This window comes from Glycine max, chromosome 10, assembly GCF_000004515.6.
Source record: "Glycine max cultivar Williams 82 chromosome 10, Glycine_max_v4.0, whole genome shotgun sequence".
NCBI classification, from domain to species: Eukaryota; Viridiplantae; Streptophyta; class Magnoliopsida; order Fabales; family Fabaceae; genus Glycine; species Glycine max.
This window is the reverse complement of record NC_038246.2, coordinates 50,028,959-50,046,665: the sequence shown is the minus strand read 5'-3', so window position 1 is coordinate 50,046,665 and position 17,707 is coordinate 50,028,959. Positions and strand designations below refer to the sequence as shown.

The following is a 17,707-nucleotide window of genomic DNA, read 5'->3' as shown; positions in this document are numbered from 1 at the left end:
TTTAAGTGGACAAATAGTCATTTACCATCAGTCTTTGTAATAATTTTTTAGGTAGGATTCTACTAGAAGTCCATGTATGTTATTGGTGTTTTGCTCGGTAATTATTGAAGATGTCTCCCCGTTCTACATTTTTTATATATAAAAAATACTTTCCTCTCAATAAAAAATACTTAATTATCATGAGAAAGTTTTGTTTCCAACTATAAAGGTGATTTTTTTTATTATCACCTATTTATAAACTAACATTTCAAAGAATTTGTTATGTTTAAATTACATTTTATTTCCTTTTGTTCAATATAAAAAAGTTTTATTTCCACATTATTTTTCTAAGAATATTAAAACATTGTTCCTGCCAAACATCTCCTAAAGTTCTCCGAAATAAAAAAAAAAAAGTTCACGTGAAGGACTCTGGCTGGAAATACGGAATGCCACCGGGTAGGCACTAGAAGCTGAAAAAACATTATATAATGTAACTGAAAAACAAAAGGAACGAAAAGTATAGACCAAATCATCTTTTGGACACATTTGTATTTTTGAACTTTCTTTTCTGCATCCCTAATGATATGTGACTCCTTCAATTATAGTGTCTCGATTTTTCAACTAAATCAGTACTTGGTGGTATAAACCAGAATCTTGCTAGGAAGTTGAATGAGGGATGCATATCATTAACAAGATGATCTATTGGCTCCTCTTGTTTCATTCATCAAAAGATCCACTAATTCTTCTGTCCAATTATTCTACATGCACCATCAATTTAATTAATTATCGCCCACGGAAATAAATTTATAAATATGAATTGTTTCTTCTCCGTCCATTATTCTTGTTGGTCAGCTTAAATATTAAGTTTCACAGTAGCAAATAACTAGTAAACCTCACATATAACTCTTGAATTAAAAATAGTAATTAAGAAAAGTGTAACAGAAATCTACCAAATCATCACGCCCACGCCTTATCTACTTTGCTAGTTGGATGATAGTGGTCTCTAATTGACAAAATAAGTATATGGACAAAATATTATGGGCCATTATGTTGGCACCATGTTTTTTCTTTTGTCTTAATTGAACCATCTTTGTCTGATGCACCATTTTTTTTTGCTCTAAGTTGCCTTGTCCCTTTTTATTCTTTTTTGGTCCTAATTACTTTTTCCTTCTCCCCCATCCTTGATTTCCCTTTCTATGGTCCCATTTATGTGTGTTGGCCGGTGGCATCTTCTTTTTATTTATTTTGAAGCTGCATTCATGTCTGCTATTCCATCCCATTGTAACTTCAACAATGTAAAGGAACAAAGGAAAAGATTCAAAGTGAGGATGGAGGAGGATATAAATGAAATTAACTCTGCATTAAAAGAGTAGAGAGGACAATTCTAATACCCAAAGAGTAATCCACATCAATATTCCATTCATGTTGCGTGCAATTGGAAGAGAGCAAGGGACTTTTTAGTTGATGTGAAGACTTCTAACTAGAAGTGTTGGGTTTGTGCGTATGTAAAGACTCTCATCTTTGTTTTTTTGTTCGACTACTTTTTCAATTGGCATGTCAACATTTTTCAATCAAAGTTGTGACTTTGGTATCCTAAAGGTATTTTCTCAATCCTAATTGAGAAGTATGATGAGATATTAAATTTGAATACATCTCTGTTTGGAGATTTAAATTTTGATTCGTCACGTTAAAAGTTTCATATGTATCTTTTTCAGCGAATTAGTTTCTCGTGCTAGACCTAATCCATGTTGGTATTGATTGTCGAAGTAGTGACTTTAATTAAATAGTAAAACCTTTTTCTAGTAAAGTGACATGTATAATCGGACTTTACTTGAGTCAGCATCCTTGACTTAATGTTTCTCATCATTCTTTGTCGAGTATCTTTATTGTAACAAGAGCCATGAGATAAGATCGATGCTCATTTAAGTTTTTCTGGATCAGTGTGTTCAAAGAAGTGAAAGCATATATATGATGAAACAGTCAATGGACATGGATTCCCATATCCCATCACAATTGGTCGTTTCCACTACTTGGATTCTAATTTGTAATGTCAAAAGGACAAAGTTCAACGCCGAAAGTCAGTCTTGTAATGAACATATATGAAAAGCAGATATTGTATTTTTATAATTTCATTGGGATATACTATTTTGTCCGTCCAGGACAACACTTTACCTCACAGTTTTTGTATGTTATCCCTTCTTCATATATTCTACTTAACGTAATGTGTCTACTTCAAGTGATTTGATTTGGGTCATGGAAATTCAATAAGTTCCATTCCTAGCTATATACTGCACTTGTGTTGATTCTCCTACTCTACTTGTGATTTCAAGTCCTTTTCTTTCTTTATTGTAAAAGATTTCTTTCTGCCCTCATGCAACATGTGAGGACAAAGTTGTCAAGTAGTAGGACCAGCTGAAAAGATCTTATAAAAAAAACCAATCAGAGAATTAACTCACCCAAGATAATATATATATATATATATATATATATATATATATATATATTCCTCACTTCAACTTGCAGTCTACATAAATGCCTTTTTTATTTTTTGCATTTCTGTAAAGTACATCCCAAAAAGAGGTATATAGAAAAGGGGGTTGGGGTTGAGGTTGAGAGAGAGAGAGAGATCTTCTTATGATGGGTTGGGTATCTCGTATTTGTTTTGTTTCTTTGCTTCAGCTTTTAGTTAGTTAAGATATGGTTGATCATATGAAAAGACTTTCTCAATGGAATTCAAAGCAAGTTGTTGCTGTGACTGTGAGAATTCAACCAAGTACTACTACTCACTGACACAAAGATGGGTTGGTTCAGTTGTCTACTCAACTTTGTGAGGTCCACACACTTCATTTTATTTTTTGTGCATGTATTGCACTTGCACAGATCTCTTTTTCCTGTTTCCATTTGTCACTTTGCCAAGAAAATTATGAAGCTATCGTGTCGAATATCAAAGGATATCAATGAGTGCATAAAATATGTAAATCATTGGCTAACCTTAATATTTTTTTTTTCTTAAACAAATAGAAGAAATGGAAAATGTCAATGATGAGGTGAGATAAAAGTTCTCTTGGGTACATACTATATTTTTTATAACAGGTTTTTGTTTGATTTCATTTCCTATAGTTTATGAATGTAGAAATCAGAATGCCATTATTTGTACAATTAAGTATAATTAATAAGAGAACAAACATTCTGAAAGTATATGTGAACTCAGTTTATCTGCCATGTTAGTATTTTTTTTAAGGAACAAATTATTGATAAACATTAAACACATTGCAAGTATTTTAATCCAAATACAAGATTGTCACACTTACATTCATAGAGAAAGACAAAAACAAGTTACAGGTTAATTCACCAATAAAAAATAATCATTGTGTTATCTCTGCTGGCCTTAAATCATATCCACGATCTAACCTTTATCAAGTTGATGAAACTATCAAAGTCAAAAGGAATACCCTGATTAACTTCTGTGATGAATGATATGTACTGTGATTAGCTTCTGAGGTTGAACTAAGAACTTTGAAGTGTAGTAGTAAATCATTGTATCCTTTTGGGCTTAAAGAGCTCTTCAACATATTTGGGCCTGAACTTATTTCATATTTGGGATCTAACTTCCTGCACTCCTACTATTGTTTTCAGCACTTCCCATTGCATTATGAAAAGATACAAAACTACTCTGGAATGGTCTTTTCATAATGCAATAAGAAGTGTACGAAACAATAATGGGAGTGCAGAAAGCAACAGGCGTGAGTTGGAAATGGTCTAAACTGAAAGGCCCAATGATGCCAAAGGGCCCAAGGTTAGATGGGCATCGAGATCACACAATACATCTGTTCACATTGTTTCCCTTTGCTCTGACTCCAATGACATGAAAACGTTGAGAAGGTGTGGGAGATTTGTGATTATTACGGCATCCATATCAGGAAATTATCAGTTATTTCTGAGGCCAAACCAGAATCCTCAAAGGTTGAAAATGTTGTTCACATGGATCGTGTGTCAAATTTGCACTATCTTTTGCAGTTATGTGCGAAAACAGGATCATCCATGGGAGGAAGAGCATGCCATGCTCAGATTATTCGCATCGGCTTGGAAATGGACATATTAACGTCAACTATGCTGATTAACATGTACTCAAAATGTTCTTTAGTCCACAGTACTCGCAAAAAGTAAGATGAAATGCTAGTGAAAAGCTTTGAGTGTGTTTGATTATTTTCATTTTTTGTTTTTATTTTGTAAAAATTAGAATTTTGAAAACATTTTTTATTTGATTTTTTGCTTGAAAATAAAAACACTGATTGACTTTTTGTTTTTTTTATTTTATTTTTAAATTTGTTTAAAATTATTTTTTATCACTTTATTTTCAATTTACCAAAAATGAAATTTCTGTCTTCAGTTTAAATCATTAAAAATAAGATTTTATTGTTCAAACACATTTTCAATATCATTTTCTATTTTCGTCGGAAATGAAAATAAAAAATAACTAAACCAAACATCCCATCCCGTAATTTTGTGAAATACAAGGATTGGAGCACTGACCCAGAATGCAGAGGATCGGAAAGCTCTAAAACTTTTGATTCGAATGCAAAGAGAGGTAACACCATTCAATGAATTTACCATTTCCAGTGTTCTATGTAACTGTGCCTTCAAATGTGCTATACTTGAGTGCATGCAGTTGCATGCTTTTTCAATTAAGGCTGCCATAGATTCAAATTGTTTTGTTTGAACTGCTTTACTCCATGTCTATGCTAAGTGCTCTTCAATAAAAGATGCAAGTCAGATGTTTGAGAGTATGCCTGAAAAGAACGCTGTTACGTGGAGTTCAATGATGGCGGGATATGTGCAAAATGGTTTTCATGATGAGGCCTTGCTACTTTTTCACAATGCTCAGTTGATGGGCTTTGATCAGGACCCATTTAATATATCATCTGCTGTTAGTGCTTGTGCAGGCCTGGCAACTTTGGTTGAAGGGAAGCAAGTACATGCCATGTCACATAAGTCTGGATTTGGTTCAAACATTTATGTTGCTTCCTCCCTTATAGACATGTATGCCAAATGTGGCTGCATAAGAGAAGCTTACCTTGTGTTTGAAGGTTTCGTGGAGGTTAGGAGCATTGTTTTATGGAATGCGATGATTTCTGGGTTTGCTAGACATGCTCTTGCACAGGAGGCTATGATCTTATTTGAAAAAATGCAGCAAAGAGGCTTCTTTCCTGATGATGTAACATATGTATCTGTACTAAATGCATGCAGTCATATGGGTTTGCATGAAGAAGGACAGAAGTATTTTGATCTTATGGTCAGACAGCACAATCTTTCACCGAGTGTCCTTCACTACTCATGTATGATCGATATTCTTGGTCGAGCAGGACTGGTTCAAAAGGCTTATGACTTGATAGGAAGAATGTCATTTAATGCAACTAGTTCTATGTGGGGTTCTGTTAGAGGACTAAGCTAACTAATTGCAAAGCCTCTTGTAGAATTTATGGCAATATTGAGTTTGCTGAGATTGCCGCCAAGCATCTGTTTGAAATGGAGCCTAACAATGCAGGAAACCACATTTTGTTAGCAAATATATATGCAGCTAATAAAAAGTCGGATGAAGTTGCAAGAGCAAGGAAGCTTCTCAGAGAGACTGATGTGAGGAAGGAGAGGGGTACAAGTTGGATTGAAATTAAGAATAAAATTCATTCATTTACTGTTGGTGAGAGAAATCATCCACAAATAGATGATAATTATGCTAAGTTGGATAATTTGGTGGTAGAGTTGAAGAAGTTGAATTACAAGGTTGATACCAATAATGACCTGCACGACGTGGAAGAGAGCAGGAAACATATGCTTTTGGGGCACCACAGTGAGAAGCTTGCCATTACCTTTGGATTGGTGTGTTTGCCTACTGAGATACCAATAAGAATTATAAAAAATCTCAGAATTTGTGGTGATTGCCACACTTTTATGAAACTTGTATCCAAGTTTGCAAGCAGGGAGATTATTGTTCGAGATACAAACCGTTTTCACCACTTTAAGGATGGATTATGTTCTTGTGGAGAGTTTCGGTGAAGTTTTGATATATATATATATATATATATATATATATATTAACTCCAACTAATGTGAGTTTTATGTTTTACTTTCATTTCTGCAATCTTAAACCACATTTGAGTGACTTTGACTTCGTTTGGTAATCTCATATCCATGTTTTATAGGACATAGGAACTTTTTGCTGACGCAAATGGTTGATTTCAGTTTGTCGTAAAGTGCGAAAGGAGAAGTATGCGTTGGGAAACTGCGTTTGGTGCACAACACTGATTCACGTCGAATTTGTTAAAAAACACAGAAGTATTAGTTACTCCACACTTGATGCACATACACTGCATGGTAACGCGTAATCTTGGAAATCAGAATTGTTCTTTTATATTAAGCTGGGCTTTTAAGAGGGCACGATGGTAATAGTAAAATGGTGTATTGAATATTAGCTAATATTTTTTTAATAATAGTGGACAATTTACCTTTGACAATACAAATTAAGAGCAAATTACCCCAAATCGGTAAACGAAGTCCTGTGTGTGGGAAAACTTCAAATAATTCATTAATATTCTTAAACTCTAGGCATTGAGAAACAGGTTGCAGAAAATTAGAAAGCACCAGCACTATCAACAATGAAGTTACGCAGGTTTTATATATTATAATTATAATCTAACAGAAACAAAACAAGTCCTCAGCTGATCTTTTAGACCTTTAGCAGAAGCTTCAACAGAAGTAAAATCCAAATTCGGCGTTTTGAAAGATAGCTTCACACTACAAGTCCAAGAGGGGCTAAAAAAAAGAGAAATAGAGGGAATGCGTTATATATACAGTGACTTTTGATACTATACAAATTACAAAATAATTCCAACAAAGGGGATCCTTAGAAGCAGTAGATTTTAGGGTACATCAAAAGATCTAATTTTCATTATCTTGGCGGCTACATCTTCATTCTTAATGAAGCTCTTAAAAAATCTGCCACAAGTAAACATGTCAGATAAATATACATTAGAAACCTTTATTAGTGTAAAATTATATTGTGTGCAAAGTAAAAAAAAATTAACCGTTCGGAAAATTCAAGTCCGGTAAAAAAATTTAAAGTACGATGTAGCTTCAAAAAACACTGTTTATAATGTTTAGAGCTCAGTACAAGATAAATTGCTTCTCCGTCGTAGCTGGCGATGATCTTTCCAATTTAGTGGATGGGCCTATCGCAAGGCATCCACACTCGTCTGCCCTTGTTTCAACCATTTGATAGGTTTTAATAGAAAAAAATAAACGTCCAAAAGCAACTATTCCCATTCACGTTTTTTAATTTTCATCGGTTATCAATTTTCAATATTTTTCATTCCAAAAGAGTAATTGATCAATGATACATGAGAACAAATAAACCTTCCACCATATTCCGAAGAAAAGTGAAACTAAACCACAAAACTTAAATCCATTATAGCAAATAAAGTGGATATTATACTATTATTAGATATGGTATTTGCGCATTATCACTATATTATAAGTTGTCAATGTTAAACTTATTCATTAGTGTAAAAATTCACAGTTGTGAACCCATAATAAAGTGATTCTTATAAGACAATAGCAATACAGGTAGTTTACAAACAGATAGAATATTAGAACAAATTATCGACCTTCAGAATTCCCAATTAGGCTAACAAACCGTTAAAAGGGAACTAACTGCTTCTTTCCATACATACATACATAAGAGACAGCGTACCTTTAACACAATCCCGTGTTACTAAAATCACTATGCTCGGCTACTGTAGCTGAAGCTTCCGAGGCAGGAGAACTACAAAAGAAGGTAGTTTAATGCTTAGTTTCAGACAACTCATATATTCAACTTCATTAATTTCAAGAGTTACCTTCTGCTATATTACAAAAACTTTGCGGAGGAAATATCGTTTCTGGGTCCATTTTCTGGGAAGAAACAATCAGAGACAGGCTATGCTTGCTGCAGAGAAAGCAATCACACAATGTTTCAGAAAAATGGATAAGCTAAAATTCCAACGAATTTCTATCATCAAACAGTAAATATCAAATATCACCAGACCCCAGTAATCTGATTACTAACAGAAAGTTTAAGGCAATATATATGCTTGGTGCCAACCGCTTACTGTCGTTAAAGCTTTTATTTAATTTTTTTTCCTTCTTTCAGTTTGAATAAAGAAGGCCCACATATACTATGAAGGGTTTCAAACCCCCACAGACATCAAATTAAAGAATGGCGTTATAAAATAGTAAGCTCCAAAAACATGAACAGTCACAAACCTTGCCCATGAAGGGATAAACTTATTATTTGGCAGGTCATCCTCGTCTTCATCTTCATCATCTGAACCTCTATATGGAGAGATCTCATATGACTGCTCTTGAAGTGAGTCTTTTATGATCAAGTCATCATCTTCAGCGGCTTTAATCAAATTGTCCATTACCTATAAAGACGTATATTTTAAATGTTCAGATGATTATAAAAGCAAGTCCAAAGCACAAAATTAAATATTCAAAATGTATGATTGACAGTTTACTACATAGCAGTCTTTCTCCTCCGATAAGAATAATGATAAGCCAAAAACTGATTGGATAAATCATAAATCCGACTTCAATTGTTAAGCATCATATGCTTGGAAGCAAGTGGCTTTAAAAATAGTAATAATAATAGCATTTCAAAGCTAAAATCATATGAGATCACATCAAACACATTGGTTCTATTAGACTGGCTAGAAAACAAGTATATCATGCATCGTTAGAAGAGCATTTATTTTCATACAGTGGGAAAATATTACTCCTAGCCTTGACCAAAGTACTATGAAATTCTGCAAAATATGAATATTAACGACAACATAGAAGAGGGCCAGAGAAAATAATATTACCTGTCCATTATTAGCACAATCATTCACAGATTCCGAATATTCAGGATGTGGTTCTTTTGTTTTATCATTTGCCGAATCCCTCATGGCCAACGGTTCGGTTTCAGAAATTTTCTCCATATTGCATTCTCTTTTGTCTTGCACTGGCAAATTCTTATAATTTTCTCTTTCATCCATAATTTTCTTATTTTCTAGGACTTCACCCTAGACCAGACATCCCATGTATTAGCATTTTCCTAAAAGAAGAGAGAGAGGGAGGGAAAATTATTTTACCGTAGCTCGGCGTTGTATTTTTATTTCTTCCTTCTTGGCCAGTATCTTCTCATGCTCTTGCTGCTGCTTCTTCATGTCATTAACTCGCTTCCTTTTTTTTTCTTTCTCCTTTTTTTCTTCATCTTCCCTCTGCCGCTTCTTTGCTGCCATTTGTGCCTCCTTTTTCTTTCGTTCTTCCTCTTTCTTTTTCTTCTGCAGCTCCAGCTCCAACCTTTCCCGCTCAATTCGCAACACCTCTTTCTTCATCTTGCGCTCGTTTTCTTTTTTTTCAGCCATACGCTTGGCAGCCTCAGCTGCTTCCAGGGCCTTCACTTTGATGTCTCTCTTGCCTACGAGTTCAAACTTCAAACAGTAAGGTTCAAATAATTATTAAAGTGAATGACCATTTGTGTTACCATGTCACAAGATGAACTTCAGTCTCCTAGAAGCCAAATTTTATAATGGAAAATATCTATCTTAAAGTCACTCAATAGATAAGATCAGTTACCTGTAACAACTGCTGCCGCTTGTTTTTGTTGAACTAATGGAATAAAGGATGAAACGTTGGATACAATATTGTTAAAGGAGCCTTGTTTCATACTATCTTTTCCTGATAACTTTCCCCTACTGGGCCTTTTGCAAACTGATTCAGCAGTCCTCTTGACACCATTCGCTCCAAGCGATATATTATGGTTCTCCTTCCCCTTTCTTGTGAATCTTTTCCTATTGCCATCCTGCTTGTCAAGCTTATGTTTTGCCTTATTGCAAGTCCCACTGAGGTTAAACTCTGTGCTTAAAATATCTTCACGTCCACCTGTTAATATATCATCTTGTAAAACTGATGCAGAGGGGTTTACATTATCTACAATCTCAGCTAGGGGTTCTCTTATATTTGAGCCAGCCATTTCTTTGGAATCAATGCCCATTTGGCATGTACCAGCAATCTCATCCACATTTTCATTTTCTTCAGTAATGCAGGGAAGGTCTAATTTTAAACTCTTACGCTTTCCTGAACTGCCTAAGTTTGAATTAATTCGATCCCAAAGAGTTTGAACTGAAGAAGTGTACTGACCCTTGCAATTTGGTTGGCAATCAGAAAGGGACCTCGGGCTTCCATCGCTTAGAGAAAGGGAAGTCCTTATACCTAAGCCCTCCAGTAGTCCATTAGGTAAAGACTGATAGGGCTCTGGTATGTTATGCAACTTATAAGGGGTTAAAGAATTGTACGATGAAGAATGCATGAACCTAGATTTACCAAGGGATGTATAATCTATTGAGTTACTTGGAAGATCTATCTCTTCCAAATCTATTTGATCTCCAGCAATGCATGGCTGTGCATTATCTGCTTGCATAATAAGCCCTTCAAGCTCTGCTATAGTCTCACCTGTACCAACCAAATCCAAGCATTGCATTCCTGGAGAAGCAGGCATTCCATTTGAGAATTTAGCATTTCCTCCTGGACAAACTTTTCTACTTGAAGTGCTTCGTTCAAGATGTTCTGCACATTCCTGTCCACAACTAACCTGATGATGCCACAACTCCACCTTCTCATCCATGGTGCATCCCATCGTTGGGTCAATACTAAAACCTGATGTTTTTGCCACTGCCAACACAAGGGTGTCTTCACTTCTGTCTCTTCCATCCAAGATACAGCTCTGCCAACAGGAAAACATTTAAACAGTTTACTCAGAACGTTTTAAATGAAAAGGCAACTTTCACAGCTCTAAACCTACACTCATACATCTGTATATTTACTTTCCTGCATAGTAAGACATTGCAAAATTTCCAGTTTCAGGTGTAGTTTTGGCTGAATACAACATATGTTAACACAAGCCACTGACAAACAAAGAGATCCAGCAAAATATCTGAGAACTTGAAGTCTAACTTTTTTGTTAAAATAGTAAAACTTATTTTATAGTTCTGGCTAATACAGTGTATGTTAAAACAAGTCACTGACAAATCCAGCAAAACATCTCAGATCTCGACGTCTAAATTTTTTGTTAAATAGTAAACCTCATTTTTGCCTGAAACTTTATTATTGACAACCCAGCAAGTTAGTAGATTGTGCCTTTCTACTCATTCACCAATTCCTCTAAGTGTATCACTATTCAAACAATTCAATTATTCAAGTTTTCTGATATCTGTAGAAGGAAAGGTAATGCATGCTAAACAGTGTTAAATAGAAAAGAATATGCATGTACAAAAACAACAACCAATCCATGGATCATACAATGCCATAGTGTTCTATACTTGCATGTAAAGAAAGAAACCCCAAATTAAAGAACCAATGTGAAATTATATCAGTAGCTTTCTAGAGTTCAGTTTTAAATTTATCTTTCCTTTTTGAATATCAGCTTACCTAAATTATTCTTACATTTGTCAACATAGGATTCTCACTTTTATCGCTTATCTATGTCTCCCTCCTCGCCCTTTTTGACAGATGGCAATCCTTTTTCATACTTTCTGCTTCCACTTCTATATATATGTAGCATAAAACTATTATTTATCTATAGTAAATAGCTATTGGATCATAAATTCAACTTTCCACTAGCTCATTTGCCGTGAAATGTGTCATCTACTCTCAGCCAATTTTCAAACAATAAACACTAAAATTTAGAAGAGAACAAGAAAAAAATTATATTGGCATCTCAATTCAATGTATAGATGTCACATTATAGTGTTACTGTATTGGGTTTTATCATCTCTTAGGATTTCTTCTTTTCATTTTTATTTGACTCAGTTTTTCTGTTAATTCAGGGAATATATTGCATTTTCAGTGTTTTTTTATGTAGATTTTAAAGAATAGTGCTTTTCTATTCGAATAAGGAATGTTGGATTCTTAAGTAACTGAACTCTCTTCCTACCTTACTCTTCTCTCTGTTTCTTTGTTCTGTATCCCTGCTGCCTCTAATCCTAAACTGATCAAGCTAACAACATTTTGCTACAACATTTTTACTCCACAATGCACAATTATCACCTCAGCATTTTCACTTCTCCGAATTCTAAATAGTTTCTGTTACGCTCTCTGATCTGGTCTTCCTGGGAACATCACATAGACATTGATGGAAATCTTGTTGGAATTTTGAAGAAAGTTGAAATGCATAATTTTCATTTCTCAAAACAAATTATATCTAAAATAGCTTTCAAAGGAGCACGTGACATCGAATAAAATAAATCTAGTTATGTCTATGCCAAAACAACACAGCACAATAATTATGACAATAAAGTTCGAAGATATTAACCAAGACTCTCTGACATACAATTTGATATTGAATTATTTTATACCAACTCGCAAGTGCAAGGTGTACACAAAATTCATATTTAATCCTAAAGAAAGAAATCTTACGCAGACTAATCTTAAAATTTTAAGAACGTAAAACAAAATATTATGTACCTCTTCTTTTCTCACTTTAAGTGAGGAGTCTTCCATTGTTTGGCATTCCCCGTTGTATTGCTTTTCGTCCGTTGGGATGTTACTAATAGATTGATGTCCTGTATCATCCTCTGGATCAGATGGCAAATGTTGAACTTCTAGGGCAACCTCCCGGCTGTCTTCTTCAATACTCAAGCTTCTACTCACAGGCCCTTGGTCAATAGAATCACATGGCTTTTCCAAGAGGTTTGAAGAGGCGGATCGAAATCTCTCTGTTTCAATGTCAATCTTCCTTCTTTTATGCTGAGGACAAGAATGTTCCACATCATAAGTGAAACTTTTGGGGGAAATTCTGAAAATCTGGAAATCAGTTGAAAAGCTGGTAATTTTTCCATCACTGTGCAATGTCTTATGCAACACCTCACCATCTTTACACAAGGTAATGCTATTGGGGGGCTGTTGTGCCAAACCAACATTAACATCATCCATAGGAGCAGAAAATGGGAACCCAATAGTGAAATTTGTAACACTTTCATCTGTGGATTTATGCAGATCATTTCCCATAACTGCTTCAGAAGAAAAATTTGCCAACTTAGTACTACATTCAACATTTTCTAGTTTACTGTTTACTGAAACAAATTTTGATGGCATAACTTCTTTTGACAAACTTCTTGATGAATTTTCACCAGCAACTTGTGAAGGACTTGAATGATACATCAACGAAGAAGTACGAATACAGAATTCATTCTGAACCATAGGTATCTCTTTGTTTGGTGGCACGGCACTTAGTGTTGCCCTAGCTATATCTTCCTCCTTGAAGTGGCTTGCGCAATATTCCATATAAGGCTCCCCTTCTCTGATTGGTACTTCCCGCATTTGCAGCAAAGGCATCTCCCCCGAAGAGTTACATTTAATTTGGCATACAGAAGAAGTTTCCTCTTCAAGTAATTTTACAGGTTCCAACGAGTTCAGAGGTTCTTCTGGTGACACTCCCTGTTGCCCCTCTTTCAAATCAGAACTACAAATTCCACTCACACTTGTCTCCTCTACATCATCAAAATCAAGTTGCATAGGCATCACAGACATGATAAAATCAGCGGGCAGCTTCATGACTGATACATTCTGCCTAACCTTAGGGATAACACAAGAAGGATCTTTTTCAACTAATCCATCAGAGTCAGCATCAACTTCATCAACAATTGCAGCAAATCTGTGCTCAACATTATCAGTGGGAAGGGCATCATATGGTATATTTTCTTGGGCATCCAAGACTTTCTCATCCACCACTGCTTCAACATTTACTGATTCTGCATGTAAAGACCCACCATAAAAATTGGAAGAACTCACTGGCCTTAATGATCCTTCATTTGCAGAAGTAGCCACAGCCCTCATATTTCCAGAGGTAGCTAGTGCTGCAACGTTCTCCTTGACTGCAGAATTCCTGCCAATTTCTATATCTAATTTGGAATACTTTGGACTTGAAGATAACCTTGTAGCATCCAGTTTGGTAGGCTGTATATTCCAAAACTTCTTACTTTGGACTTTTTCAATCGTTTCAGAACCACTTCTACTCAAATGATCTTTTGGTTTTAGTGCAGAAAAGTCAGGATCCTTTTGAGTACTTAAGGTCCCAACAACAGACACCACAGGATCCTGTGAATTCTGTGGAATTAAAGGTTGAGGTAATGGCACTGATTTATCAATAGACCTTACAGAACCACTAGTCATCAAAAGATCATGCCCTGGTGATGGGCAGGAACTTCTAAGTAATTTTATCATACCATGAATGTTACTTTCTTGTTTGCTGAGGCAGGAATTTCCATCTTTAACTGTATTCCTACCACTTCCATTGTTACAATCAGCGACTTTGCTTAATTCTGTTAGTTCAGCATGTGTAATTGGTTGCCTGTGATCACAGAATCCAACTCCTTTGCCACTGCCCAAGGTGCTGTCAAGCTTCAACAGTTCACTGTTACATCTGGCCTGGCTAGAACTTCTAGATTTTGTTAATCTCTCATCATGCACACTTTTTCCAGCTTCGTTGCTCTGATAATCCCCTTTGTTTGCTTCATTGACGCCACAACTTCCATTTGCAAAACAAGGTTGGTTGACTATCTCAAATGACTCATTCAAATTATTAGGCGGAGGGCCATCTTCCTTCGCTACAGAAGGACTGGCAACATTCAAAGAGTTGAATTTCTGGAATGAACTTTTAGATCTTGTCATCCGGCCAGAGTACTTAGTTACACAATCACATGCTTTTGTTTCTTCCATGGAACAACTTTGGATGTTGGAATGAAAATCTTTGACTACATCCGACTCCATTGCATGTTCTGCCTCTTGACTTGAGGGTGCAGAACCTGTAACTGTGCCAGCACAGACACTGGCATTATCATCTTCTCTTGACAATCGTCTGGGTGCTTTTGCACTATTACGTAGCTCCAGAGCCTTCTGCCTCGGCTTTGACCTTTGCAACTTTGCGAGAGACGGAGCTGGGTCGTGGTGACTGTCAGAGGCTCTTGCTTCAATCTGATTCTGAGGTGGTGATACAGCACCTGAATCCAATTCTGGAGGACCACTTGAGGCAGATACAGCATAGTTGACAGAACAATCTGGCAAATTCGAAACCCCATCTCCCGTGTTACACTCCTTTTCTAAAGCACGACCTTCATTATGCAAACCAATTGGATAGTGAACACCACAGGACACGGCATCTAGATTACTGTACAGACCAGGGAAAGGAACTATATACTGTGGTTGCGAAATTAGAACTTCGGAAACGAGATCATCTTTGCTTAACCCTGCAGAGAAAGAGTACATTATCACCAAATTAGGATCAAATTTCGCAAAGGAAAATTGGCCGAGACGTTGCGGCTCATACATAACTACAACAGAATTGCTAATTGAAACTAGCTCCCTCAAAAAGTGTACGGACGCAAATTATCATTTCTACCAATTTTCAATTCTACGAAGCCACGAAGCGGATTTTATTGTTCCTCCATGTCATCAAAACAAAATGCGAAGCAAAAATCAGCGAGACCTAACACTGAAATCTCAATAGTCGAAAAACTGAACCGTAATCGTGAACACGCGAGAGGGAGGGTTTGTTACCTTGTGGATTTGCCTGAAGGGAAGAGTTGAAGAGCCATGGCGGAGGGGGAATTCCGTTGAGGCGGAGTTTGGGGAAAAGGTGTTGCTCCCAGAGATGGCACTGTTGTCGTGATTGGTCGATGATTCGCTTCTTTCGCTCGAAGATCTGCACGACGTGCTTCTCCATCGCCGACATTTCTTCTTCGCTTCACATCGATGAATAGCGTGGTTTTGGCGCTGTTTACAATTCAAATTTTGGGATCCTGGTAGTAATTCTATTCATTGGATTGGAAATTGGAAATGGATTCATTCCATCTATGTTTTATGGGTTTTTCTTATTGCCCCAGCCTTTTTCTTATACACCCAGCAGATTTTGGATTGTGAATTCATATGAATTTATATGGATTTTTTTTTAAAATAAAAAATATATTTTACAAATCAATTTAAAATTAATAATCTATGTAGAACTTATTTGTTTATTTACGATTTTTTAAAAAAATATGATTTTTATTTACAATTTAAAAATATATTATTAAATCAAAATTAATTGTTATGTAAACTTATATGTGAATTAAATATACATTAAAAATTTTAGTGTTATATATAATGGTATTAATTATTTTATAATATAGTTGGTTAGAGTGTGGTGTTAATAACACGAAAGTCACACCTTTAAATCTTACATGTGTCTTTAATTTTAAATTAATTCAAAAAAACATATTTAAAAAAAAAATCCATATGATATAGATTGCAAGTCCATAATAACTTTATAAAAAGATAATATTGGAATTGTCCAAAATCTGGCGCTGATGTACAAGAAAAAGCTGGTGCACGAATAAAAACTTATGTTTGTTTGTGTTGTGTCATGTATTGGGTTTATTTGGTCTTTACCGTTTGGCCCAACTTAATTTCGACCATGCCCAGATCTTCACTAGGGTATTTTTTTTTTTCTGCATTTCCCAAATTGCTTCTCGCAGTTTCCATATTGCTTGCAGAATAATCTTTTGTAAGCATGAGCATTCCAGAAGTAATATGAGAAATGCAAGTGCAAGAAGCAATTGCCTCTTCACCAATTGATGAACTTACGTCTATTTGTCTATGAATTTTCTAATCCATTCTTTTAAACATATTTTTTATTAATTAAAAATTATAAAAGTCTGTGTCTCACATCTTATTTAATAATTTTTTCTTTTAATTTTATAGCATTCAATAAATTTTAAATAAAAAACTGTTTCAAACATTTTTCTTTCCCTCTAATCATAATATGTGTATGAAAAAAACTTAGTGTTTCTGTTGCCAAATTTTGACCCAATTTTCTCTACACTTTTGGAACCAGAGAATTTCCTCTTGGTCCAACACTGGATTGTACTGCAATTGAAGATCTTTCTCCAATTGAATAAGATCATAGTAAGAAAAAAGATCTAGCTGTTGATGGACACCTTTGATTCCTTCACCCCTTGAAGCTTAGAAAGGACATCCCCTCGAATAATCTGCCAGGCCTTCTTGACAATATCTTCATAATCTGGATGACCTAGCCAGGCTGCTTGAAAATGAAAATACGAAATTTTTCTTGTAACAAATTTGCAGCAATGAAGATAAATAAGTCCTCCATTAAAAGCCAAGGGTCAGGAATAGAATTTGATAAACTCCTAAGATGATCTTAAAGAGTAGCACACAAAGTTGGGGTTGGAGAGGCATAGATGGACTACGAATTAAGTTTCTTGACGGAAAAAAGAGGTACATTGAGGCACGGAATCAATGTGTGTGAAAGTCATATCCTTCCTGTTAGAGAGGACCCAAATTCCTACAGAGTGGCCCATAGCTTCTTGAATGAACATAGGTGAGTAATCTAGAGACTTCCAAAATTGCTTCACTTTAGTAAAAAGAATATGAGCCTCAAAGATCAAGAAATGCTAAGGATGAGACTTTTTAATAATATCCCGGACACGAGGCTTGGTGGTGCGTCCTAATATTCAATGAAATAATTGAGAAATCTTTAAACATATTCATGATACATGTTGAAAGGGGAAAGAGTAAAGGGAACCTCCTACGTAACCATTAACCATTGCTTGGTCTTTGACCATCATATTGTGTAATAGGCTCATCTTAAGGAACATCA

The 17,707-nt window shown here is 35.4% G+C and overlaps 1 protein-coding gene and 1 pseudogene across 3 annotated transcripts; one reads left to right on the top strand and one right to left on the bottom strand.

The window, feature by feature from the left end:
- The first annotated feature begins 3,840 nt into the window (after positions 1–3,840).
- LOC112997710 (pentatricopeptide repeat-containing protein At5g04780, mitochondrial-like) lies at positions 3,841–6,493 on the top strand (annotated as a pseudogene). The gene is made up of 2 exons (NR_163797.1): positions 3,841–4,142; positions 4,498–6,493. The product of NR_163797.1 is annotated as a pentatricopeptide repeat-containing protein At5g04780, mitochondrial-like (transcript).
- A 135-nt stretch (positions 6,494–6,628) lies between these two features.
- On the bottom strand, positions 6,629–15,947 carry LOC100790885 (uncharacterized). 2 transcript variants are annotated; one of them, XM_006589646.4, is made up of 9 exons: positions 15,610–15,947; positions 12,520–15,299; positions 9,634–10,780; positions 9,147–9,475; positions 8,877–9,077; positions 8,278–8,438; positions 7,872–7,960; positions 7,727–7,798; positions 6,629–6,972 (listed from the first exon to the last, which is right to left on the bottom strand). In XM_006589646.4, exons 1-8 carry the CDS (start codon positions 15,782–15,784, stop codon positions 7,767–7,769), a joined length of 4,914 nt encoding a protein of 1,637 aa, XP_006589709.2. In that variant the 5' UTR covers positions 15,785–15,947; the 3' UTR covers positions 6,629–6,972; positions 7,727–7,766. The 2 variants fall into 2 exon arrangements, with proteins under 2 accessions (XP_006589709.2, XP_003535740.2); XM_003535692.5 differs by lacking the exon at positions 8,877–9,077.
- Positions 15,948–17,707: the final 1,760 nt, after the last annotated feature.